The sequence below is a fragment of the Eptatretus burgeri genome, chromosome 3 (assembly GCF_056783735.1).
Source record: "Eptatretus burgeri isolate ZD-2024b chromosome 3, Ebu_testis_v1, whole genome shotgun sequence".
NCBI classification, from domain to species: Eukaryota; Metazoa; Chordata; class Myxini; order Myxiniformes; family Myxinidae; genus Eptatretus; species Eptatretus burgeri.
This window is the reverse complement of record NC_140963.1, coordinates 58,168,926-58,196,559: the sequence shown is the minus strand read 5'-3', so window position 1 is coordinate 58,196,559 and position 27,634 is coordinate 58,168,926. Positions and strand designations below refer to the sequence as shown.

Below are 27,634 nucleotides of genomic sequence, written 5' to 3'. Positions count from 1 at the left end.
ACATGCGGGTCATGAAGAGAGACACGAGAAACCTCAAAGCTTTTAAACCCAATGGGCTTATTTCCTGAACCGCAATAATAAAAATAACTTGGGATGATGTAATCGTGACAGAGGAGACCACTGCGGGTTGGGATTGGGAAGAAAGGGAAAATACCGAATCGAGAATGAATAATTATGTACAATGAGCTAAAATATATCTAAAGCAACTTGGCGCCACACTCTGGACTCAGTCACAGACGGGAAGGGGACAAAACCGGGGGAACTCAGCTCTGGGGCAGCAGGGACGAGCAGGTGATGAGGGACGAGGAGCAGGGAGATGAGTCAAGCAGACGATGGGGAGACGAACAGGTGGTGATGGCACATGTCAGGATCCAGGGACGGGGCAGGGCAGGTGCGACGAAAGGGCAGAGGCGACCGAACAGGCACAGGCAGGCAGAAGCAGGCAAGCAGGACGACCTCCTGAAAACTCTCCTCTTCTTCTTCAGATGGCGACGGTTCTCAGACTTTTATTTTCTCCTCCGTACTCGACGCACCTCTCTCACACACACCCATCCGCTGTTTTCCTCCAGTCGTCCTCGCCTCAGATTTCCATCTTCCGATTTGGTTGCTTCCTCTTCTCACCCTCAGCAATGCTCTGCCCCCCCCCTTTTTCAGGGCAGCACTCCACCCCTCCCAGATGATCCATTGCTCCTCCCCTTGGGAGGTGTTCATAGCTCCGCCCCCTCATTTGTCGTGCCAAGTCTCCCAGCGACCCCGGTAGAGGTTGACGTAGAGGTTAAACACACAGTTTTGTTTACCATAATCCCTCACTAATTAATACCACCATCACCCCCTTTATGGTGTACATACAAACAAGACAATTCTTAAGCTGATATTTCCTTACTTCTACATCGAGATGGCTATCTACTCACACAGACCATGCTACACTATACGTTCTAACCTGTTTTATATTAACATCTAACCCCCCCCCCCCCCCCGCCACAGACGCAAAAGTATGATCGAGAAACAATTGCTGTCTCTTCAAAATATAACATTGGACATGGCAACACATTTTCCTTAAAATCAGGATTATAAGATAGAATGTCATTGGATGTTTTTGAGATGGCACACTTGTACAAATTAACACGTGTAGCATGAGATGCGAGAGGTATTCGTTGGCCTTGGTGAGGTCGAACTGATTGTGGATTTAGCGTTTTACACATCAGCACATTCGTTATCGTATATGCTGGAAATTAACGGATGCAAAGAGTGGGAATTGTATTCTTGTTTCAGAATAGTGTCCTTTTGTTTTGACAGATACCACCCGAAAGCCAAGACCAGGCGAAGTTGATGGCACAGGTATACCTCTGCTATTTTTATATCCTTTAACTAGCCATGACCTACTTACTGCAATCTGCTTAACTCACTTGCTGCATGTGCAGATTATCACTTTGTGATGCGGGACAAGATGGAGAGGTGCATCAAAGCAGGAGAATTTCTTGAGCATGCCGAATTCTCAGGAAATCTTTATGGAACTAGGTGAGAAATAAGTTGAAATTGCACCTGAGGAATAGCTAATCCTTCCTTTCATATGCAGCACATTGCTACTGTTTACATCACATGCTGTGGGTGCAGCTATGCCACTGAAGAACAACTAATGTTGATGCTCAAGGTGGATTAAACCTGCAGATCGAAATCAAAATCCCTTTGTTTATTGTATAGTCTTTGTTTTTTTGTATAGTATTTGTATAGTCTTTGTTTATTGTCTAACGCAGGTTCACATTTTGCCGTCACAGGTTTCTATTCAATAAAGATGTGTTTTATTTTCAGTGTTTTCTTTGCTTGCCCTCCCCATCCCTCCCCTCCCATGATGCGCCTGCAGTTACCTCAACAGTAGCGTTCATCACTTTGTATAACCTTTTGCAAGACTGGCCAATTCTGAGTATTTTCTTGACTTTAATCTTTCCTATAGCCCCAGTTTTTGTTTTATAGAATCTTACATGGTCAAAGACTAAAATAATAAGGAAAATGTACTGAAGTTAAAAAAAAAAGTTTGATGAGAAAGGTAAAGATTAAGGAAGTCGAGGAGATGATTGGCCGACCATGCATGCTGCAATGTTTTTTTGGGAACCAGTTAAACATTTTCTGGACGGATAAGCTGATATTACGGACCTTTTAAACACAGACCTATCTTTTGAATGTAAATCTATCTTTTTAAATGTTAATGGGCAACCATAAAAAGGTGATTTTTGCTTTTGACAGTTGGAAAAAATGATGGAAAATAAGACTTCACTTTGCAGGTTTTAGTCACTTAAAATGTATATTTCCATGCGCCAATGGTGTTGACATGCAGAGCACATTTTGAAGCCATTTTTCTTTCTTTCTTTCCACAAAGTTATTTATGACTCCCCTTTCTCCCCTTTTTGTAGAGAGATGCAAGGTGTTTGTACGAACTTGCCTCCATGTCAGTTTCATCGTAGCACTTGGTTAACTTCGTTGACTGAAGATGAAGATATGTTTGGCCTTGCACTCCTGTAAGGAGATTGCCATTTGATCCTTCACTGGATATACCAGTGTTAGGATGAAGGTTTTTGAGAAAACCCTAGGGGCACACAGTGAGCACAACACTTTTCTTTGATTTGTGCTATAAATGACATTGTGGTTGATATTCTGTAATTGAATCTAAAGAATCATTAAACCATCTTGTAATTGAATCATTAACAGGTTATTTGTTCGAAGGGGAATCAAAACTCTGTTTTTGTAATGATAAGGTACAAATGAGTATTTTTTTTCCTCTGGTTTTCTTTTTCTACAGCAAATGGGCCGTGAAAGCTGTTCAGGAACAAAATCGCATCTGCATCCTGGATGTCGATTTGCAAGGTGTAAAGAACATAAAGACGACGACCATTAACCCCATCTACATTTCCGTTCAGCCCCCTTCGCTGCAAATATTGGTTGGTGTCATCTCATATTTATTTGTAGTTTCTCAGGAATGTTGCACCTTCCACTTTGAGTTTAAAATTGGAGATGAAGAGTGAGTGATTTGTTTAGATGCTTGTAATGAGTGAATTACCAGACTCGGTGGTGTAATGGTTGGAGTGTCCGCTCTGAGTTTGGGAGGTCCACGGTTCGAACCCCGGCCAAGTCATACCAAACATTTTTAAAATGGTCCGTGCTGCTTCCTTGCATGATGCTTAGAATTTTCAGAGGATAGAGAACAGACAAACAATGCTGTAAAGGCAATGGCAAACCCACCAGTATAACCCTTGCCAAGAAACTGCTTTGGCAGTACTTCAAAACTACAGAAGGCTCTATAATGAGTATGCTGCAACAAAAAGACCCCCCAAAAATGAGTGAGTTATTTAGACTTCAGAGATGTGTTTTTTTTATGATTCAATTTTTAAAATACGAGGTTTGTATATAAAGTTACATTTGGAATGGAACAAAAATCGAATCAAGCCGATACATGATGGATGGTACGAGCAGTAACAACGAATGCCCAGTAAGGCTTCTTGTACCACTGCCAATGTGTAAACAGAAGTGAAATATTCACGAAGGAAAACGAGAATCAAAGTAAATGGTATTCAAAGTTAATTGTTTAGAAAATGGTAAAATAAAAACGACTTAAAATTACTGAAACTGATCATTAGTCAAACAATTCCACTTTACATTCTTGTATGCAGGAATTTATCCTAAGTAAGAAACATAACCTTGGTGTATTTTGATGTTTATTTGCAGCTGTTCCCCCTTCCCCACTACATCTCTGGTCTACGATAAGTTGTACAAGAAAATACATGGAACTTGGACACAGGAGGTGGCCATTTGGCCCATCATGCCTGTGCTTCATCCAGACTCCATTAATTCAATCAATCCTTTATCATAATACATTTATTACCTCCACCACCGAAGGCAGAAGGAGGTTATGTTTTCACCCTTGTCTGTCTGTTTGTTTTTGTGCAGGATATCTCAAAAAGTTGTGGACGGATTCGGACGTAACTTTGTGGACATGTTGAGTCTGTGACAAGGAAGAAATGATTCAATTTTGGTGAAGATCCGGATCCAGATACGACAATTTTTTCAGTGATTCTTCACCACTGAGAGATAGGGATAAACTGATGTACTGTACATCACAACATCTCAAAACGTTGTAGACGGATTCGGATGAAACTTGGTGGACACATTGGGTATGTGGCAAGGACAAATTGATTCGATTTTCGTGAAAATCCGGATCTGGAGACGATAATTATTTAATATTAAAAGTGATTCTTCACCATTGAGAGATGGGGATAAAAACGATATAGTACTGTATAGCACGATATTTCAAAAATGTATTGGGCCCGATAATGTTCTCGTGGATCAGGCATTACGTGGCGGAGGTATGCGCTCTACAAAGTGCCCTTCCAGTTCTGTTTGTTTTTCTGATTATTTTCTCTTCAACCATTTCTAAACTACTTGACAAAAAAAACTTTTTCATTATAAGGGTCTTTGGCCAAGGAGTTCCAGTTGTGTGTTGTTTTTCCATTACGAATGACCTTCTTTGTTGTTTTTATTTTTATCATTTAGTTGACATCCGATATTTTTACTGAAGATTCGTGAAATGACAGAACTCGTGAGATTGCAAATGAAACGTGTTTTTTTTTTATTTACTTTTAACATTGTTGTTAAGAACTGGAAGAAAGGTGGAAGAGATTGTGAATTTAATGTCGTTCTGTCGTGATTTACTTTCAACATTTTTCTTAACGAGCAGGACCAACGCAGACATAATGGGCCAAATGGTCTTCTGCACCAAAGTTTCTTGTGTGTCCTTATGTAATGTTGTTAAGAATGGGAAGAAGTGCAGGACAGTGAGTTGAGGTTGTGGTGGATGACAGAGAGTTGGGAGTGTGGTTGAGGTGTTGGGAGGGAGTGGAGTTGAGGACTTGAAGAAGAAAGGGGGAGAGGAAAACAGAGAGTTGGGAGAGACTTGGGAAAGGGTGTTTGAAATGTTGGGGCAGGGGGAGTTGAGGGCTTGGGTAGGGGAGGCTGAGGATTTGTGGCAGGTGGTTTGAGGACTTGGGGGTGAGGTTGAAGACTTATAGCGGGGAGAGCATTTGAAGACAGGATGGGGAGGGGTTTGAAGATTTGAGGTTGAGGACTTGGAGTTTGGTGGAGGAGTGCAGAGGGAAACAGTTTCTAATTCCTTAGAATGAGACCAAATAACATCAAGATTGGCATCCATGAGGAGGAGGAAATTGCTCCTTTATTGCTCAGCCGAGTGCAGAGAGAAAAGATGATGTCATTGGTACCCAGAGTACTCTGTGAAGTGACAGCACTTCCCCCAATCTCAGCGGCTGTGTTTGTGTGAATGTCAAGTCTGGTATTGTTTCATGTATCTCTATACATGTGTGTGATGTGTATGATGTTTCATGTATCTCTGTACATGTGTGTGATGTGTCGCATCTCCTCTACAACCCTAAGAGCCTGTTAAAAGAAGGTGCGATTCCCTAATTATTGTGAATAGGTCCGTGTTCTTAGAGTTGGGCATGTGGTTGTCATGCTGCAGTAATGAAAAGCCTTCTTTGGTGTCAACGAGGATGTTTTTGTAACTAAACTTTACCCCATAATGAAAAAAAAAATCGATTTCCAACTCTGCTACATACCATCCATGTTGACATTGGTGGAATGGTTTGTGAAGGAGCGATGAACGCGATAGCCGCTGCCAACATGTTGATTTAAAAAAAAAAAAACGAAGTCATTGCCAGTGAATTTAAAAGTTTTGGCAAATGGTTGAACATGTACTGTCTTTGATCCACATTCAGGAGTTACAATATGTAGATGTTATGAGCATCAACCATTTACTCAAACCCTCCACTGGTATTTTCTACCATTATAACAATGTTGACTTATCAATGCAGATTACTTTGGGTGAGTAGAAACCAAGCTTGTCATGTAGCAATTTTTTTTTCTTTGAATACTTTGTTGAGGCTCGTATAAGAACAAATACGCAGAACATATAACGAAGGGAGCAGGAGAAAAGAGAGAGAAGCACAGCAACAGTAGGGGTGTGAGAGGGAAGCATGTGTGAGAGAAGCACAGCAACAGTAACAGTGAGAGGAGAACAGGGACATCAGGAGATCTGTGGAAGGGAGAGGGATGGAGTGGAGTACAAGGGGTAAACAAGATGGACATTACAGGGACTTTCAGTAAGGAAAGCAGGGAATTTGAAGTAGGTGGGTTAGGGGTGGATTAAAGGCGGTAGAAAAGATCGAGGTTTTGGATGAAGTCAGATACGAGATGGTGATGAACAGCTGTTTTGAAGACTTGGAGGGAAGAAAAGGATTGAATTGAACAGTTTGTTCCAGAGGTGGGGAAAAAAAAAAAAGAGGAATGAAAGAGTGAAGGTGAACAATGATTCTTGATTTTGGTAGTTTCACCAGAAGGGGATTGCTGGCAGATCTTGAGCACCTTGCGGAAATATTAGGGGAACCGAGCACAGAAAGAGCAGGGTGGGGGGGGGGGAGGCCAGAGAGGAGACTGTAGAAGACAGAAAGACCACCGACCTGTCTGTGAGAGAGTGAGACACCTAAAGACTCAGCCTCATCGCCAGTGATACCAATGATCCTAAAAGCCTTGGTTTCCATAGCGTGAAGCCGAGGTAGGTCTGAGGTAGGAGCACCAGCCCAGAGGGGAGAGTAGTACTCCATCAGGCTGTGGACAAAAGCTTTGCACGTTGTCAGGAGCTCACGTGGGCAAAGGAAGGACTTTGTTTGCACGATGAAGGATGCCCAGTCGGTGACTGGCTTTGGAGGCCAGCTTGGAAATGTGGCTTTCCCAGGAAAGATCATGGCAGATAGCGAGACCCAGAAGTTTGAATTAAAGGACTTCTTCAAGAGGATTGTTGAGAAAGTAGTTTTTTTTCTTTTTCAGGAACCATACTCTCTACAGAGAGTGTCGGTGCTGCTGAAGCAGTTTCCTGGGCTATTGTGCACAATCCTGGATGGGTCGCCACTCCGACGTAGGATATTCGAATGGCTCAATTATCCCAGCAAGCTGGTACTCAATTTGCCGACCTCGGAAGGATGACAGGCTGAGTCAACCCCCTGGTGTATTAATTCAACGGCCAACGGGGCTTGAACTCAGGACCCTGGGATCCCAAGCCACCACCCTAACCACTAAGCCAACACCAGGCTTGAGAAAGTAGATGGAGTGATATAATTCACATTGATCATAATCTTCATAAAGTTGGGATCACAAGTCATGGTAAACCATACCTGAGCAGCTCATATGAAGTGTTGTAGGAGCTCATCCATCACATTTACCAATCAAATCGAATTGAAGACTCATTCTCAGGTGTTCCACATCATTAACATCAGGTGTTCCTCTCTCCACATCCATGAAGCTAAAAGCCCACTTTTTGTTATTTTTTTCAATCTCACATCTCAATATCGGTGAGGCTGTACGGGACTATTTGGACAAAGAAAAAGTAAAAAAAGAATCCTGGCAACTTGGATGATCTTTCGAAGGTCTTTGAGGAAGTGTGGAGCACCATTCCACAAGAGTTTGTTACGTAATTATTTCAGTGTCCCGAAAAGAATTTCAATGTTTTTTTGAAGGAAAAGGGTGGACAAACTCACTGTTGGTTTCTTTCAAGGTATATTGTGTATAAATTTGATTATTTCAATGAGATTCCTTTGACATTTAAACGTTTATTTGAATTGAACACAAGTTTTAGTTTCCTTATGCATTAGAGTGGAAAAATATAAATGTCAGAGTCTTGTACAGGTGTGTGTGTGTGTGTGTGTGTGTGTGTGTGTGTGTGTGTGTGTGTGTGTGTGTGTGTGTGTGTGTGTGTGTGTGTGTGTGTGTGTGTGTGTGTGTGTCGAGAACCTTTTTATCTGTTGCTCAACCAAATATGAGTGAGGAAATTGTTTTTCCGCAATTGCTGAGAGTAAAATCAGCTGATCATTTTACACTTCTGTTGTCCTGTTGTGAGGATTGTTATTTCTCTTCGACTACTGTAACAACTCCTAATACTTTAACGGCCCCAATTATTAACACCACCTTGTGGTATCAGCTCGGCGAGGGAATGTTTTGGTCCCCTCACTAACCAGCTGGCTAGACCTGCTGACGTTTGACTGAATGAGATAGGAATTTAGAATTTGGCCATGAATTTGAAGGATAACTCAGCGACTCTTTGCGAAAGACACCGGTGAATCTTTCAGGTCCACCAACAAATCCGCTTGCTGACAGGACACCCAGTTTTTTAAACATCTTTCTGAGGGACGGCACACGCATTGATGGATCGCTCTGCATGCCAAATGCCAGGGTGATATTTTATCGTTGGGTCAAGATTTAGACCCAGGTTAGACAGCTCAGTACAGAGGCAATTGTGCATACCTTGAGGCCATCCTGCCAGTTCATGTTGCTTAATTTCCACTCATTGAATGCCAATGATTCTCACTCGTTGCAGCGCAATACCGAAACCTTTTAGCACTTTTCTGTTTTTGAATTACCACTTATATGCCTTAAATATGTTGGTTGAATTGCATTGCTTCTTATTGTTTCACGCAAAAAAAAATCCTCATCGTTTTATGCAGTGATAACCCAATGGGATTGGCAGTCATGTTCATCTTTTACAGGAGACGCGTTTGCGTGGTCGACAAACTGAAACAGAAGACGCCATCCAGAGACGTTTGCATACTGCAAGGCAGGATATGGAAATGAGTAAGAGATTTGACGAAGTATTTTACTCTTTCCTTAGGTGGTAACCCAAAAATAAATGGCCCTTAAAAAAAAAAAACGTTTCTTTTTAAATGGTATCTGTTATGTGATCCAGGGGCAAAACATATTTAAAAATAACCATGGCATATGCGAATCCCCCCTCCCCCATTTCTGACAAATTACAGTCATCGTGTCGAATTTGCAAAAGATCTTCTCCGAAGGTTTAATGTTCAAAATGTCAGCTTCTCCGTGGCGGTTTGCATACCTCGATCAACGTTGTTGATTCCATCCATTGATCTACCTGTCTGTTGAAGCAGACCGACACCAACCTTGGCTAGCAAGACTAGTTCTTAATTCTGCTATTGTATGTCTGAACTTCCTTTCTTGGAATATATACAGTACTGTATTGTCTTTATTTGTCAGGTGGGCTCAGCCACACCTGTGTTGTCCGACAACTCGATTGCTCAAAACAGTTGATATTGTAGAATAATTTATCTGGATTAGATATTTCTACTGATATTTCAAGAAAATATTTCGTTTTTGTTCTTTGTTTCTTCTAGGCAAGGAACAGGGGATGTTCGATGAAGTTATTGTAAATGATGATTTGGAAGAGGCATATCTCAAGCTTAAAGATCTGCTGAAGGAGGTAAAGTTGAAGTGACACGTTTCATGATGCTGTAAAATGACGAGACATTTAAAAGTAGGGATGCCTATTATTAGAGCTTTTGTTTTCCATGCTTTTAAAATGACATTTTGTTAATTGTTGTATTTGATGGAGATTGGGATTTAAAACTTTTTTCACGGTTTTAATGAGGTGCAGTAAAGATTTAAATATTCCTCATAAGCTGACCTCAATTGAGTCAGCATTTGCAGTGACAGAACCAATCTCTCAGCATCACTTGCCACATAGAGATGTCCTCTTAAGATCCCCAAACACATTGACCATCGGGGGAAGTGTGCAAGCCCGGACCGAAGCGTGCGTCTTGAAAATGTTTCTGCCATAATTCTCCCTCAAACAAATTGCCCTAAAACATGGTGCTAGCTACCAGGCTTTACTGCAGATGAATAATGTGCTGCAGAGCAGGGGGTATGAGTTTAATTTGTCAGCATACAAAGGTCTATTTTCTCAAATAAGTGACCATGAGGTTTCCTAATCAGAAGTGCTGGCAGACGGGGCAGCTAGCTTGACTTCCTGAGAGCAACTGGGAAAAAGTCTGCCCAGAATTTTCAATAACGCAGCTAAAGTGAACCGATATTTCGAATGTTACTATTGTGTGCATTATAATTGTCCACGCAGAATGTCTTCGACAATGATTGAAATGTGATTTTATGTGATTTTGAAATTTGCACAAATATCTTATGAGTACCAATGCAGAGACGTTATCAATTTTGACAAGTCAGTCTTGTCAAAAACGACAAACTAAGATATGTAGCATTTGAAGGTCGAATTGTTGAGTTCCACAAAGAACACTGTTTTCACGGTGATCCTGTTTATTTAGTTACGCACCTTCCGTGTGGCAGTTTGAAACGTCCTCAGAGCAGAGCTCTTAACTCTGGCTTTGGAGGAGCTCAGCCAGCCAATTGGGTCAAGCGGATACCCATTCTCTTGATTTCCCACATGGTTTCATTTGGAGCCCGAATGCACCATGTAAGTGAACGAGTGACTCCACTTTGATGAGAAGCAAATAACTATTATATTTTATGAGAACAGAAAATAACAGAATCTATAACCGAATACAATCGTTAATTATAATGCCGAGGGCCAGCAGGTGAAGCTAAAGAACAGGTGGAAGGCATAAACTCAAACGAGGTTGGAAGGATTAAAAGGGGAAAATAAATAAATGGCGAAATCGGGCCTGATCTGATGATATGGACAGTGCGGGGACATGAGGAGCGAGAGTAGCCAACGACTTGCAGAATCGCTGCAGCAAATGATGAGTTGTTGGCAAAGCATAAGAGCGCGAGACACTGTCGCGAGTTCAACAGGGAGAGCGCTGAGGGTGGTCAAGGTATATGAAGCACTGCAGTGGCATTATACAGTCTCGTACAGATGAAAGAGCCTCGAGGGGCAATTCGTGCAAAGGTTTAGTTGACTGTGTTTCGGCAAAACTGTTTGCCGTTAATGTTTCGTGTGCAATCTCACTTTTCTCACTTATTGCTTGCTGCTCAGATCGTCCGTGTTTGAATTTCATTTTGCAGGAAATACAAAAAGCGGAATCCATACGGAAATGAAAATGAAAATGTTTTTTTTTGTTCTCTTGAAGAAAATTTCTGACCTGACGTCACAAGTGGAAATGACAGTCAACTTTTTTGTATAGACGTATTTAACAATTGCTATTGTGGGTCTGGGTCTGAGCTTGAGGTCAACTTTTGAACCGAGACACTTGCTTTTATTCTGGTTTATTTCAGGAAGCTGTTTTGTTCCCTTTTTACAATGAAGATGAATTTGTGTTGTTCTGTCCATGTATCGCAGTCATGCATTCCACCCTTTATTACAACAGTTCGATTTACAAAGGCATTGTTTTAGTCACATTTGTGAAACAACAGTCACAACTGTGAAAATGTACTTTTATACTGAAGCAAAGAACTTGCTAGTTCCCGTAACTTATTATTGCAGGACCTTTATACTTCTTTTATTTGTTTATTTTTGATCAGGGTACATACGGTATGACGTAATTATTATACCTTGTAGGTATTGTTTTAGTTTACATATTTTGTACATTGCAATGTTTTACTCCCCTGGAAGAATTTAAAAGTTTTTTTTCATTTGCTCGGTTTTCCTTTTCTCTTCGCTTGCAATCCCACCCAAATCTACCGGTATTCATTGGTGTGAAAATGTCCGCATTGTGGTTTCAGATCATCGCTCTTCAAAAAGTTTTATGCAAAACACTGACATAAAGGATCATTGGAAACGGTTGTTTTTTTTTCCTCTTCTGTAATGATGTGCTACTACTATCTGCTACTGTACGACTATAACGGTCGTAAATATTCCCACCGTCTTGTGGAGAACCTTTTTTGACGCAAGGCATTCAAGAACTGCCCAGCCAGACAAGATGTTCGACTGAAAGTGATTCTGGTGGGAATTTGGGTGCCGGTGACAACTTGCCGACTCTTCGTGAAAGACACCGTTCATTTTTTTTTTTTTTTTTTTTTAACATCTCCCGACGCCCAATGCTGCCGACGGGTCTTTCGGCTGGACACCCTTACGATGGACAGCACACACGATTGTGTGTGCGAAACACCAGGATGGGAGTTTCGAACCCAGGCCAGACAGCTCAGCCGCAATTGTAGTGCGGTCCACTCATTTTCTTATCTGTAATACATTCACTCATTTGGCATACTTCAATTGCCAATCTGTCCAACATGGTGCAGGGGTAGCACGCAGGGGTAGCGCACTTATCTTTTGAGCTGTCTCGTCCAGGTTCAATTCCCAACCCCATTTTAAATGTGGAATCGTGTTTCGCTGGAAGGGAGTTGAACTCGGATTGGTCCTTCCATAAAGAAAAATATTTATTTGAAGGCGTTAGATCTTGCTATGTATATATTTATATTACATCTGTTACTTTGAAACATTGTCATAAATTATTTTTTCAGATCCAATTTTTATTCGGACTTTGGTTTCCTTTATCTTTTGTCAATAACTGTGCAAACTCTTGTTAAGTTAGATCATTGTTTATGTTTCTCTTCCTCAAGAAGGAAGATCATTTTACAATTTAGCTGCTTTGTTCTCTCAATAAACAACTTGGATTTATAAAACTGTTTTATTTGAGACTGTCTGTGTATAATACTCGCCTCTAAGCTGTCTATCCTGGGTTTGAATCCCGAACCAGCTATTAACTGCCATCCCGGTGTTTCACGGGCAGGGTGATTCATCAATGGGTGTGCCGTCCCTCGGATGGACATTCAAATGGGAATCCTATCCACCAGCATTAGTTGGCAGATGTTAAAGATCTCATGGTGTCTTTCGCGAATAGTAGGTGAGCTATCGCCAACACCATGGCCAAGTTCCAAATTCCTGCCATAACTGCATTGTCAACCGTCAAGCCTGGCCAGCCATTTTGTGAAAGGCTTGGAGCAAAAACTACCCACCGGCCAACCCCACAAGAACGTGGGAATAATTGTTGCCATTTAATAAAGGAGTATCTGTTTATGTAATAATTTGAGCACAATAGTTAAACCCACTGAAAAATCCATGGAGAAACCCCATTGTGTGCGTTCGTGTACTCCAACTTCAGGATGCTATCGTCCAATGAGGAAATGCCACTCAAGTGCTGCCAACACCCAACAGTGGCCTTTGCAGCATCATAGACAGGGGTGTTAATGGTCCATTGTCACAGTAGCAAGAGAAGAGTAATAATCAATCTGTAAATACATTTTATGCTTACTTGGAATCACTATCACCACTTCTCTTTCCACCTCCACCCCAACCAATAATGACCTGACAGTATGTCTTCCCCAATTTTCATTTTTAAAATTTATCCTGGAATTGCTGTCAATTTTAATATTCACCTTTTTGGCTTACAGAGCCACAAATGTACCATTAGATCCATTGCCATGCAAATTTAAAGCGTCGCCTGCCGTGCCAACACTGTGCCTGGCGTCCATGCATGTGGAGTACTGGTTTGCATGGGAGCATTTCCTGATATGGTTCCTCCTGTAGGTAAGAGCCACTGATATGGTTCCCCCTTGTCAGTTGGAGCTGCTGATATGGTTCCCCCTTGTCGGTTGGAGCAGTAATTTCTAATTTGTGCAGGATACTGGTGATGATTCACTTGCTCTTTGCCAGACACCATGTGATCTTTAACATCCACCAACCAGTGCGAGTTGATGGATCGTCTGGCATAATGCCCATTTGAGGGCTGGTACACACATTTATGTATCACCATGCATGTGAAACACCAGGGTGAGGGTTTAGAGCAGGGTCGAGATTCAAAGCAAAGCTCAACAGCTCAGAAGCAAGTGTGCATACCTTTGCACTTCTGAAAACCCCTTCTGTAAACTGAGCCAGCCTCAAAAGTTGTGAACAATCTCGTTGATGCACCCAGATGGCATTGGTGCTCATCGAATCCTGCAATGTTGCTCACACTTTCTACCTGCTCTCTTCAACCTGTCCTTCACCTTTGGTCACCACCTATCTTCTTGGAAAGAAATCCAACATCATTTTCATACAAGAAAAGCTAAAACAGAGCCTTCAATTATGGACCAGTAAGCCCACTCTCATGTTTTACAAGGTCATGGAAACAATAATTGCATTTCACATGTACCTAGTAGGGCAAGCGCTGTGAACACGTGATTTTGGGCCGAATTGTGCACTTTGGGTTCAAAGCATTAAATTTCGCACACTAATCCTTCATCCAATACCAAACAATTGTGGCTATGGATACACTTCCGTGGTGACCTCTCATAGTGTTAGAGGTAAAATTCAAAATGGTGGCTGGTGATATCTTCTCGCTGCACTATCTGCCTTGGGAGTCCATAAATGTGGTATTGAACACTTGTAGGAACTCACACACGAGGTCATGAATGGTGACCTTGACTGATCTGAAGGTGATGGAATTTTTTTCTGATTCAATATATTACTGTATTTGATTAAATATATTTCAATGCAAATCCTTTATTTTGAGCTCTCGTTCAGCTTGTCCCATGGGTATTCTGCCTTGATTGCATAAACTAAGCCAGATGATGCTCAGTGCACTTCCAAGATATGTGTTCCCTTCCCGTGGTGCAGCCGGAGCTCTATCATAAGTTTGTTTCCAGAAGATTTGTGGCAAAGAAAACCACACCGTTTTTCAGCTATGGCGCATGATCAGGCCCATTAACAGAGTAATTAATGCACAAGTCAAGGGTGAGTGTGGTGCTATCGGGTTGGCAGAAAACCTCCAAATCTTCCGGCACTGGATGGTAGCTGGACCCGAAACATCTCAAATGATATCCGAGTTGGAAGACACCACAGATGGAGGTAAAAATCACCCCAGGAAACATCATGAAAAAGAGCTGATCTGCTAGACATTGTTTGCTGGGGAGATAACGAAGTCAGTTCAGGTATGGGAGCGTGCACTGAATCCACATTCTGCTCCAGAGGCCTCCATCTGGCTATTCCCCAAGCAGATGCCTGGCCCATGCCCATCTCTGAGATTCCGATCAATCTGCTGAAACCACAAGGCATATGGTCGTCCTGTTGCCCTCCTCCACTCAGGAGGCTCCCTCGCCGAGAAAATCTGGTGAACAGGATAAGCGTCAGGAAATTGAACCACATGTCCATACAGCCGCAGCTGATGCTCATGAATTATACAGGTAACACATCTCATTTGAGTCTTTCTCAGCAACTGTTTGTTGGACACAAAGTCAGACCAGCAATAGCCAAGGATTCTTCAAAGAGACCTGGTACCGAAGGAGTTAAGTCTTCATGTTAGATCATTGGCCAGAGTCCGAAGTCTCACATCCGTAGAGCAAGACTGGAAACACCAGGGGCTTGAAGACTCAGACTTGTTCTCCTGCATAGGCACCGACAGCAACACATCCCATGATCCAGTGAATCCTGTGACTCTCCAGGACCAACCCAGACATTTATTGACCTCTGGCTCACAACATGCAGATACATGAATATCACCACTAAGGTAAGTGAATCTCTTTGTGACCTCAACATCCTCACCACAAACAGGTACAGACAAAATGGCAACATCAAAGATGTTGCTGAAAGCCCCAACCCATGAAAAGTTTTTGTTTGACCTATGAAATCCGGAGTTTTGACCCATAAAATCCGTAGTCCCAGCAGCTCAGATTTCTCATTCAGTGCCTCGAGGGCCCCCAAAAGGATATCCAGGGTCTCGAAAGGATGACTGCATCATCTGCAAAATCAAGGTCAGAGATCCAACTGATGCACCGCAGCTTCACCTCTCCCACATTTTCCACAGAATCCAGTGCAGGCAAGCATTGAAGAGTGTAGGGGCCAATTCACACCCCTGACAAACTCCAGTAAGGACTGGAAATAGGTCAGAGATGGAAACACCACACCTCACAGCACTCTCAGTACCAGAGTATACACATAGTACAAAACATTGGGAACACATTCCTAATATTGAGTTGCACCTCCTTTTTGCCTTAAGAATAGCTTCAATTTGGCAGGGCATGGACTCCACAAGGTGTCGAAGGCATTCCACAGGGATGTTGGCCCATGTTGACTCCAATGCTTCCCACAGTTGTGTCAAGTTAGCTGGTAGTGGATCTCTACTCCGAATAGCTCATTCCATCTCATCCCACAGATGCTCAATTGGATTGAGATCTGGTGACTGGGCAGGCCACTGCAGTTAGCTGAATTCACTGTCATGTTCACAGAACCATTCCTGGACAATCCTAGCCTTGTGGCATGGGGCATCATCCAGATGAAGAAATCCATTTGCAGGTGGATACACTGCTGTCATGAATGAGTCTGGTGTGGCTCAGTGGTTAAGGCGGTGGCTTAGGATCCTTCGGGTCCTGAGTTCGAGTCCCGCTGGCCGCTGAGTTAGCATCAGAGGGGGTTGACTCAACCTGTTATCCTTCCGAAGGTCGGCAAAATGAGCACCAGTATACTGGTAATTATCTCTGCAGGGTCGAAGGCAACTTAAGGGTTGGCGTCAGGAAGGGCATCTGGCTGAAAAACATTGCCCCAAGAAAGGGTACCATGATTGGAGCCCACAAAAAGCTGACCGCTGCTCAGGGATAAAGGCTTTCAAATGGTGGGATGATGATGACACTGCTGTCGTGAAGGGATGCACCTGATTGGTAATGATGTTCAGATATCTTGTGGCATTAAAACATTGCTCCATTTTTATCAAGGGGTCCAATGTGTGCCATGAAAACACACCCCACACCATCACACCACTACCACCAGCCTACAATGTTGACACACGACATGAAAGATGCATGTATTCATGTGGTTTCCTCCATACCATAGTCCTCCCATCAGCGTGAAACAGCAGGAGCCAGGATTCATCAGACCAGGCAATGTTTTTTTCCGATCCTCCAGTGTCCAGTGTTTTCGTTCCCGAGCCCACTGCAACCGCAGGTTCTTATTTTTTGCTGAAAAAAGTGGAACTCTGTACGGTCATCGGCTGCCATACCCCATTCGTGTCAAGGTACAAGTTGTGCATTCTTTTATGGTTCTTTCGGCACCAATGTTGTACTGGACTGTCAGTTGACTAACTGCAGCCCGTCTGTTGCTCTGCACAGTACGTGTCAGCCTCCTTTGGCCTCTGTCATCAATGAGTCGTTTTCGACCACTGGCCTGCCGTTGGCTGGATGTCATTTTGGTGGTGGACCATTCTTGATATACACGGGAAACCTTTGAGTGTGAAAAATACATCAGCGTTGCAGTTCTTGACACACTCAAACTGGTGCGCCTGGCACCGACTACCATACCCTGTTCAAAGGCATTTCAATCTTTAGTCTTGCCCATTCACCCTCTGAATGGCACACGTACACAATCCATGTCTCAAGGATCAAAAATCCTTCAATCTGTCTCATCCCCTTCATTGACACTGACTGAAGTGGATTTAACAGGTGAACTCAATGAGATCACAGCTTTCACCTGGATTCACCTGATCAGTCTATTTTGTGGAAAGAGCAGGTGTTTGTAATGTTTTGTACATTGAGTGCATCTCAGAAATCAGATTGATCAGTTTTCATGGCACCCCGGGAAGACCAAGAATCCTCCAGAGGGCATCCCGATTCACTGAATCAAAAGTTTTGCATAGATCAACATAGGCTGTGAGTTGCCCCTGCTGAAACTTGACCTCTTTGGTGTAAAGCCCAACTGCTCTGGGCATCAGTGCTCAAGCAGATGGAGGTGAATCCTATGAAGATTGATCTGAGCAAAGACCTTGCCTGGCACTGAGAGCAGCATCACCCCTTGGAAGTTGATGCCGTTCTGGTGATCACCCTTCCCTTTCCAGAGAGGGACAACAAGGCCCCTCTTCCAGTCAGTTGGGATGATGCCTGTGTTTCAAACAAAGCACAGAACTGCATGTAATGAGACGAGTACAGCATTTCCACCAGCCTTTAGAAGTTCAGCATGGATGCAACAAATACCAAGGGCATTATCCACTTTCAACTGGTTCACCACAGCCTGTGTTTCCACAAACGAAGGTGGATCACAGTTGATTGGAGGGTCAGATTGGCTCACAAGGAGCTCCTCTGCCCTTTGTGCGTGTAGTTTTGAAGAAGAGAGCAAAGAAGAGAAGAAGAGGGGGTCGAATCCTGCCAACCCCGTAGACCTTAATGAGCACAGATTTTGATGTGGTCGATACACCTTCATTAGACGTCAGATATGAAGCTTGTGGCCGAGTTTCATCAAAATCATTTGTTTGCTTCAAGCGTTGATGACTTAAGTGTTTACGGACTGACTGACTCACTCACCTATAGACACTGCACGATCGCGTAACCTCACCTGACTAAAGTCCAGGTAAGCTAATAATAATAATAATAACAAGTGAAATCCTTCAATACAGCGCGTGTGGTGAAGCAAATGAGTACGCTAATGTTAAAATATGCAATTTATGCTTTTTCAGTTGAAAAACAATTAAAAAGCGTACTTAATATTTGAAATGTAAAAAATCTTGTTATTATTGTGATAAGCATCTTTATATGTAACAGAAGGAATGAAATCGTTCGATACAGTGTGGCAGGAGGCCACAAAAGAATGATGGCATAAGAAGAACTTAGCTTTCAGCGTTCGACGCGAAATGCGATGGTGGGCGGAAATGACGTCTTTCGGTCGTTCGTACATGAGAGGGGCGCGTTTCTTGCTTTTTTCCCGTCAAGCAATAAATTCAATGGTTTTCACATATACAACACGTTAGTTTCACAGATTTCCATTGAAATACTCGGGTATTTCCATCAAATGTCGCCATTTCGGTCTAGGTTACGCAATGCATCTACCGGACGGCCGTCATTGGCTTTCACAGGCACGTGGGGGAGGGGGGACACCGGAGACGTGGTAGACACCGGGGACATTTCAAACTCGGTGCAATTGTATACAGCGCACGCACTGTAAAAGGATGTTTTTCTGTTGAAATTTAACAATGTAGAAAAAAACCTGACACGAGGTGAGCATGGTCATTTCTTTACCTCCACCACCGAAGATGAAGATTACGTTTTCATCCCTTTCTGTTTGTTACTTGCAAAATCGAAGATTTTTCAAGTATGTTGGTCAGTCGATTTTGTTATTCTGTCTGTTGCCGACAGGTCACAATAATTTTAAACTGATCTTCACGAAACTTCACCACATGGTAGTTTGTCAAAAGGTAGAAGCCTATTGTTTTTGAGGTCAAAATGTCAACATAGGCCAAAGGTCAACAACTTTGGTGCGATTTCTAAAATCAATTTACATCCGATTTACTTGAAATTTGAAGAGGATTTATATTTCAGGTCACTGGATTCAACCACCAATTATTTTTGAGGTCAACTTAGACCAAAAGGCCAACACAGGCCAAATGTCAACATTGAAGGTGGAACTTCTGAAATCCTCAATTTTCATCCGATTGATTTGAAATTTAAAGAGGATTTATATTTCATGTCACTGAACCAGCCAATCATTTTTAAGGTTAACATCGACCAAAAGGTCAACAACTAAGATGGTCTTTCTAAAATCAATTTTCATCCAAATGACTTGAAATTTGAAGAGGATTTATATTTCAGGTCACTGAATTCAACCAGCTAATTATTTTTGAGGTCCACATAGGTCATAATTATGAAATCGCCAATTTTCATCCGGTTCACTTGAAATTTGAAGAGGAGTTTCATATTTACCTCCACCACCGAAGGTAAAGGTGGTTATGTTTTCACCCCTTTCAGTCTGTTTGTCTGTGTACAGGATATCTCAAAAAGTTGTGGATGAATCCAGATGAAATTTTGTGGACAGGTTAGGTGTGTGACAAGGACAAACTGATTAGATTTTGTTGACGATCCGGATCTGGATCCGACTACTACAATTTTTCAAGTGATTCTTCATCATTGAGAGATAGGGCCAAAATGGATATATAGCATGAAATCTCAAAATGTTGTGGACCGATTCGGATTAAATTTGGTGGACACGTTGGGTGTGTGACAAGGAGGAATCGATTCCATTTTGGTGAAGATCCGAAGGCAGATCTGATAATTTTTTTAGGTGATTCTTCACCATTGAGTGATCGGGCTCAACTAATATATATGGCGATATCTCAAAAAGTTTTGGACAGATTCGGATGAAACTTGGTGGACAGGTTGGGTGTGTGACCACAACGAATTGATTTGATAAAGATCCGGATCTGGATCCGACTACTAGATTTTTTTCAGTGATTCTTTCTTCATCATTGAGAGATAAGGCGCAAAAACAATATGAAGCATGATATTTCAAAAATGTATTGGGCCCGATATGTTCTCGTGGATCAGGCATTACAGGGCGGAGGTACGCGCTCTACCGAGTGCCCTTCAAGTTGGTCATTGAATTCAACCATCAATTATTTTTGAGGTCAAATTTGTTTTATGAATTTTGCAAGTGTCACGCTCTGTGTGACGTCTTCTCCTTCTTTGTTACTTACGAAATCTAAAGATTTCGTAAGTAACAAAGAAGGAGAAGACGTCACACAGAGTGTGACATTTGTTTTATGAATTTTGCAAGTGTCACGCTCTGTGTGACGTCTTCTCCTTCTTTGTTACTTATGAAATCTAAAGATTTCATAAGTATATTGATGACTTCCGTCCTCTGTGTGTGTTTGTGTGTTTGTTTGTAGGCACGATAACTCGAGAACGGAAGAAGCTTCCAATGTCAAATTACACCACATGGTTCAGGAGGGTGATGGCTAGCGCTGATTACATTTCGTTCAAAATCGGTCAAAGGTGAAGGTCACAGTGAGGTCAAACATTCGATTTTTGATGGTTTGGTATAGAATCATCGTAGAAACTTCTGGTTTGCGTCGCTACCTTCTCTAGAGACAGCTTTTATCAGACAAAGTCAGAGGTCAAGTTGACGATTTCATAAGTACCAGGCTATGACTGCTTGTTTGTCTATTTGTTTGTGTGCAGCACATCTCAAAGAGTTGTAGATGGATCCAGATGAAATTTTGTGGACACATTGGGTGTGTGACAAGGACAAACCGATTAGATTTTGGTGAAGATCCGGATCCGGCAACTCGAATTTCCAGTGATTCTTCACGATTGAGAGATAGGGACAAAAACGATTTATAGCACGATATCTCAAAACGTTATGGACAGATTCGGATGAAACTTGGTGGACACGATGGGTGTGCGACAAGGACAAATTGATTCGATTTTGGTGAAGATCCGAACCTGGAAACGAGAATTGTATAATTTTAAAAGTGATTCTTCACCATTGAAACTTGCTCTCCCTCATGCACAGATTTATCCCCTCTCCTCTTCAGTTATCCACCCTTCCTCCAGCCCATAATTCACTGAAGCTTGTGGCGAGGCAGTCGTCCTGAAACAACTTGCCTTTGCCTCATGGAAAGCAAACCCAACTGAGGATAATCTCAGTTCCTTCCATAAAGCTTGGAACAAGTGTGTGTCTACCCTCAGGAGAACCAGAAAACAACATGTTTCAAATCTCAAGTCTGAACTCTCAAACCTCTCTTCCTCCTCCAAATCCTGGTGGCGTCTAATCAAATCTGTTTCTGGTGTATGTTCCCCCTCCATGCCCTCCCTCACCTCAAACGGCCGCACTGTTGATACCGCATGTGAAAAGGCTGAATGTCTAAACTCGGTGTTTGCATCGAAATCTTGTGTCCAAAACCCATCACTTTCTCTACCCACCTTACCCAGTCGCACCCAACTGTCCCTGGACTCGGTATCCTTTTCTCCTGACAAGGTGGAGAGCTTGCTTTCAAACCTCGACTCAGATTCTGCAACCGATCCAGACGGCATCAGCCCACGTGTCCTAAAAACCTGCTCCTCTGCTCTTGCTCACACTCTCATTTGCTCAAGGTCATCTGTCATCTGCTTGGAAATCAGCAAACATCACTGCCCTGCATAAAAAGGTGCAAAAACAGATCCCTGCAACTACAGACCAATCAACCTTCTCCCAATCATCAGCAAGGTTATGAAATCCATCATCACTTCAAACATTAAATCCTTCCTCATCTCCAATGGCCTGATTTCCGATCATCAATTTGGTTTCAGACCAGGTCACTCTACCCTGGATATGTTGCTTCTGCTCTCCCATCAATGGATGGAGGTCCTCAATGCCAGACATGAAATCAGAGCCGTATCCCATGACATATCGTGTGCTTTTGACATGGTCTGGCACCCTGCCCTGCTCACCAAACTCTCTTCCTATGGTATCCAAGGCCATCTCCACTCAGGGCTCACAGACTTCCTCTGCTGTCGCAGTCAACGTGTGGCCTTAAATAGAGTTCTCATATCCCCTCCTCCTGTCCAGGCTGGAGTTCCTCAAGGCAGCTTTCTGGGCCCTGTTGTTTTTGTGGTTTTCATCAATGATCTCTCCGACTCTCTGGAAAATCCTTTATATCTCTGTGCTGATGACTCCACTCTCTGTTGTACCATCTGTCATCCCTCAGACCGGCAAGCAGCAGCTTTTTCGCTCTCTGCAGATGTGGATAAAATCACAAACTGGTCCAACATGTCTTTCAATCCTGTCAATTCTCACACTCTCACCATGTCCGTTTCGAACCCTCCCCCCCACCCACCCCCATCCCATCTACTTTCTCAACAATCCTCTGGAAAAAGTCCTTTCATTCAAGCTTCTGGGTCTCACGATCAGCCATGATCTTTCCTGGGAAAGCCACATTTCCAACCTGACCTCCAAAGCCAGTCTCCGACAGGCAAGCCTCCATTGTGCAAAGTCCTTCCTCGGCCCACCTGAGCGCCTGACCACATAAAAAGCCTTTGTCCGCAGCCTGATGGAGTACTGCCCTCCACTCTAGGCCGGTGCTCCTGCTTCTCACCTTTCTCGGCTTCACGCTGTGGAAACCAAGTCATTTAGGATCATCGGCATCTCCCGCAATGAGGCCGAGTCTTTGGGCCTCTCACTCTCTCACCGCAGGCAGGTCGGTGATCTTTCTGTCTTCCACCATCACTGCCATTCAGCCCATCATGCCTGCACGAACACCACATCAACCCATCTGCACAAGATCAAAGGAAGAAAATTATCCTCGTGTGGGGGTGACGTCATCTCTATAACACCACAAGTTCTCAATGTTCAGTTCAGGTAACCGCGAAACAGTCCAAACTAACCGTTTGGATTGAAATAGTTCAGAGATACACTCGGATAATACTACTGATGACATAATTAATAAATATGTATTGTTCATTTAGTACCCGGATTAACACATCAGAATCACCAGTAAGTGCAATACGTGGTTTTCCAGTCCGTCCACTCTCTGAGGAAATTTCACTTCCGGTTGGAGGAAAAAAAAAAAAAAAAAACGAAAAATAGGCTTAGCTCTCGGAGATTATGATAATCTTGTAGATTATTCTTCACCGATTATAATGCAACTTTCAGAATGAAAATTGGACAAGTATTTCTAGAGATATTGAGGTTTGAAAAATCGTTGGAGCGAGCAAATTCATTAATTATTAATTCCACAGAAGTTTCGAGACACTGCACAAAGTAACACGTCAGGTATGAAAAAAAAAAAATTTGTATGCCAGATTCATTAATTATTAATTCATTGATATATTAATCAGAAAGCCCGAAGCATGTAGCATAATTTATCACTTATCCCCCTCACCCGGGATCCGTGGCCTCGCCCCACAGCCTGCTGCCAGCCAGGAAAATGTATAAATATAAAAGGCTAAAAATGTGTTTTATAGCGAACGAAGTGAGCTTAATAGTTAACGCGTGCACGTGAGAGAATAGGACAAAACAAAAACAACAACAACAACAACACAATAGCCCTGGCTATTTCGAATCCGTGTCGTTCGCTATGACTTGTTGCTTCCGGTTGTTGTTAAACGCTGTGCGGTGTATAAACACGATTGGGATTTATTTCTATCTTGTGAATATTACTTAACCCGTGCACATGAGAGAATAGGAAACAACAAAAACAACACAATACCTTGGCAATTGTGAATCCGTGTCATTGGCTATGACCATTTTGCTTCCGTTTTGTTGGTTTTTTTTTTGTTTCCGGTTTTTTTCATGGGGAATGATGCATGCCGGGAGATCATGACCGGAAGTGTTTATTTATTTATTCAATTATTTTTTTCCCAAAGTTAATTTCATACTTCCGAAGGTGATTTTTTTTCATGACAGGAAGTGTTTTGTAGTGAGTGCGAGGAAAAAAAACCTTCGGAGTGTAAGGCTTTATTTCACTTGATTGAAGCCGATTCTACAGACACATAAAGGAATACATGTGCAGCGAGGAATACATGTGCAGTCGATCACCGCAAAATAAATCAGCAATTAGCCAGCATAAGCACGGAGTCCGGTATACCCTCAATTCTCACCATTCAACGAGCACCAAGTGAACCACCGCCGTAAATGACAATGCCCCAGGGACGATCCCACCGACCGCGCGGCATCACGGTTTTATCTGACTGCGCGACACGTGATCGCGCGTCACATCCTTTAATCGATCACATGTTTATTTAGTATATAACATTACCGGGAGTGATTTTGAAACTCTTTCCGGAACTTTTAATTTCTTTGATTCTTGACCAGAAGTGATCGTTTATTTATTTATTTATTCAAATATTTTTTCCCCCAAAGTTAATTTTAATAAAGAAATCTCCCGCATCATCAAAAAATATTTTTTTTATCGTGATTAACATTATTTGTTCGCTGATCCCGAATCCAGGCCGAAGTAACCGGAAATTGCGTCAAAATCATCAACTGTGCGGCGCTTACACATACCACGGTATCGTTTGTGGTGTCCGAGGTGCAGTGGAACATGAGAAGAGTGTTCGCAGCAACTCCGCTTTATTGCGCGTCCTGATGTACATTCCTGCCAGCCCTAGCGGGCGAGTCATGATATACGAAAACCCAATCACGTGATACAGCACACTCCTCCCCTCGTAAAATGACAAGTCAAATGATTAAAGGACAATCATAACATGACCAACCGAAACCAATCAACACTCAAAATCCTCCAAGTACCGCGGCCGCACCCTGACCCGCCTCGGATGGGCAGCGACGCCAGATGGCCCAGGCTCAGACGCCTCCCGGCTCGGTCGAGGTGATACCCTCGCCGGACTCGCGCCATCCGCAATAACAACCGCCCCCGGCCGACCAGCCTGCCCGACGTCCTCGGGCAGGACAATCAGGTGAAGACCCCGTGGACGTCGGCACGTCCGGCCCTGGCGATACAACGTCTGGCCACGGCGACATTACAGACGGGGGACCCACATCGCTCGGCACGGGGGGGGGGGGGGGAGGGGGTGACGCTGAACAGCGATCATGCATTTGGTCCACGTGCCGCTTCCACACCTCCCCACCATCAGTCCACACCATGCAATTCGCCGGCCCCAGTACCACAGAGACCACAGCCGGCACCCATTTGGAACCGTGGAAATAATCGCGCACCATTACCCGCTGTCCCACATCAAAACCGCGCAGCAGCGCCGGACGCGACACCGCCCCACTCACCGACCCTCCAGGTCGTAGCAAATCCAATCTGGACCGCAATGCCCATCCATAGAGACGAATGGCAGTAGAATCGCCGGTGACAGGATGAATCGCGTTCCTGTAATGGAGCAAAAAGACATCGACCACCATCTGCACAGGTGCAACACCCCCCCCCCCCCGCCCCTGTGCAAAGCCCGTTTCAACATCTTAACAAACGACTCCGCCTGCCCATTCGTCGCAGGATGATACGGTGCGGACCTTCGATGTCGAATACCATTTTGACGCAAAAACTCATCAAATACACCTGCGATGAACTGCGGACGTTATCAGAGACCAGGATCTCCAGTAATCCTTTATTAGCAAAGATCGTCCGCAGTTTCTCTACTGTAATGTTTGCTGATGTATGCTGCATTAATACAACCTCTGGCCATTTAGAGAATGCATCGATCACAATCAAAAACATTTTGCCATTAACCGGCCCCGCAAAATCTACATGGACCCTCTGCCAGGCCCTGTATGGGGTCAGCCATAGTCCCGAGGCTCGACGCGGGTTATCAGCATCTGTTTGACACGTGGCGTAACGCTTAACCAACTGCTCAATGTCTTTGTCTAACCTCGGCCACCACAACAGGCTACGAGCAAGACTCTTGGTCTTCACGACGCCAAGGTGACTGACATGCAGTTCTTCCAAACACCGCTGCCTGAACTTCGGCGGAATCACTGCCCTCATTCCCCACATAACGCACCGTTGGACCAACGAGAGCTCCGATGCGCGCGACGCGAAAGGCTGAAATGCCAGTGTCGAAGGTAGATCGCTCCAATTCCCCGTAGAAATCGCCTGGACGACACGGGCGAGCACTGGATCATGAGCCGATTCCACCGCGACCTGTTTGGCCGTGATCGGCCCGCTTTGGACCTGGCCCAGCGCGAACACATCGACCCGGTCGGCCGACTCAGAAGCAGCTGGACCCTCCGCACACGGCAAGCGCGAGAGCCCGTCGCAGTTAGCATGCTTCTCGGTGCTTCGGAACTGAATATCGTAATCGTAAGCAGCAAGAAAGACACCACCGCTGTATTTGCGCGGCCGCTACCACCGGTACCCCGCGTTCGAGTTTCAAGATGAATTGAGGCGGTTTGTGATCCGTCTGCAAAGTGAAATGCCACCCCAGCAGGTATTGATGAAACCTCCGCACACCCCAGACGAGGCTGAGAGCCTCGCACTCGATCTGGGCATATTCCCGCTCTGCTGCGGACAGGGTCCGGGATGCAAAACAAACAGGCCGCTCGGAACCATCGTCCATCCTGTGGGAGAGCACTGCCCCGATGCCATATGCAGAGCTGTTGCATGCCAATAAGAACGGACGCGCAGGCTCGTAGTGCACGAGGACCGTATCCTCTGTGAGCAGCCGCTTGACGCGGTCAAACGACGCCTGGTGTGCAGGCCCCCAGGCCCAGTGCTCGTCCTTCCTGAGCAACCGCGTTAACGGCGCAAGTTGTGAGCTGAGCCCGCGCACGAACCTTTGGTAATACTGGGCCATACCAATTAACGAGCGCAGCTGCGTCTTGTCGCGAGGCGGTGGCATGTGCTGAATCGCCTCCACCTTCCGAGGGCCTTTCAACAGCCCTCCGGCGTGATGATGTGCCCGAGGTATTTCAAGCGCTGCTTGAAGAACGCGCACTTGTCCCTGTTCAAGCGCAGGCCGCATGCTTATTGCTTTGTCAGCACTTGGGCAGTGTTCGCAAGGTGCTCGTCCACCGTTTTCCCCGCAATGAGCACATCGTCCAGGTCGGTCTGAGCGGGCAGGCCAACGCAAACCTGATCCATGGCTTTCTGCCACAAGGCTGGGGCCGAAGCAATCCCAAAACAGTCGGGTATATCGATAGAGCCCTTGACACGTGTTGATTGTCAAAAGCTCGCTACTCCCGGGATCCATCGCCAGGTGAAAATATGCATCACGCAGGTCTAGCTTCGTGAAGTATCGACTCCCCGCCAATCGTGCATATATTTCATCGATTGATGGCAGTGGATATTGCTCCACGCTGAGCCCTGGGTTAACCGTGGACTTGAAGTCCCCGCACAAACGGACGTCTCCATTCCGTTTCAGCACCGTGACGACCGGGGTGGCCCAATCTGAGTACGACACCCGTTCGATCACTCCACAGGCCCCCAGCCTATCCAGTTCACCCTTGACCTTGTCTCGCAGGGCATACGGCACCGGTCGTGGTTTACAAAAACGAGGAACCACCCCCTCCTTCAGGAAGAGCTTTGCCTGCACGTCCTTGAGTTTCCCAAGGTCGTCGCAAAACAAACCTTGATGTCTTTGAAGAATCTTCTCCAACTGATCCTCCCACCGGCTCAACACAGGTTGCACAAGGTGAACTGTGGCCCAGTCTAGC

General features: G+C 44.1%; 1 protein-coding gene and 1 long non-coding RNA gene across 5 annotated transcripts in view; one reads left to right on the top strand and one right to left on the bottom strand.

Moving 5' to 3' along the window:
* GUK1 (guanylate kinase 1) overlaps positions 1 to 12,435 on the top strand; it is a 46,701-nt gene extending 34,266 nt beyond the window's left edge. For all 4 annotated transcript variants that reach the window (XM_085873564.1, XM_085873565.1, XM_085873563.1 and 1 more), the window contains 6 exons: positions 1,297 to 1,338; positions 1,422 to 1,518; positions 2,795 to 2,933; positions 8,598 to 8,682; positions 9,240 to 9,325; positions 10,879 to 12,435. In XM_085873564.1, the coding sequence (XP_085729690.1) occupies positions 1,297 to 1,338; positions 1,422 to 1,518; positions 2,795 to 2,933; positions 8,598 to 8,682; positions 9,240 to 9,325; positions 10,879 to 10,911 (482 nt within the window). In that variant the 3' untranslated portion in view covers positions 10,912 to 12,435. The remainder of the gene's footprint in view (positions 1 to 1,296; positions 1,339 to 1,421; positions 1,519 to 2,794; positions 2,934 to 8,597; positions 8,683 to 9,239; positions 9,326 to 10,878) is intronic.
* LOC147029985 (uncharacterized) overlaps positions 1 to 23,510 on the bottom strand; it is a 29,647-nt gene extending 6,137 nt beyond the window's left edge. The window contains exons 1-2 of the long non-coding RNA XR_015056166.1: positions 23,403 to 23,510; positions 22,617 to 22,793 (exon numbers count right to left, since the gene is read on the bottom strand). This is a non-coding gene — a long non-coding RNA (uncharacterized LOC147029985). The remainder of the gene's footprint in view (positions 1 to 22,616; positions 22,794 to 23,402) is intronic.
* Between the last annotated feature and the right edge of the window lie 4,124 nt (positions 23,511 to 27,634).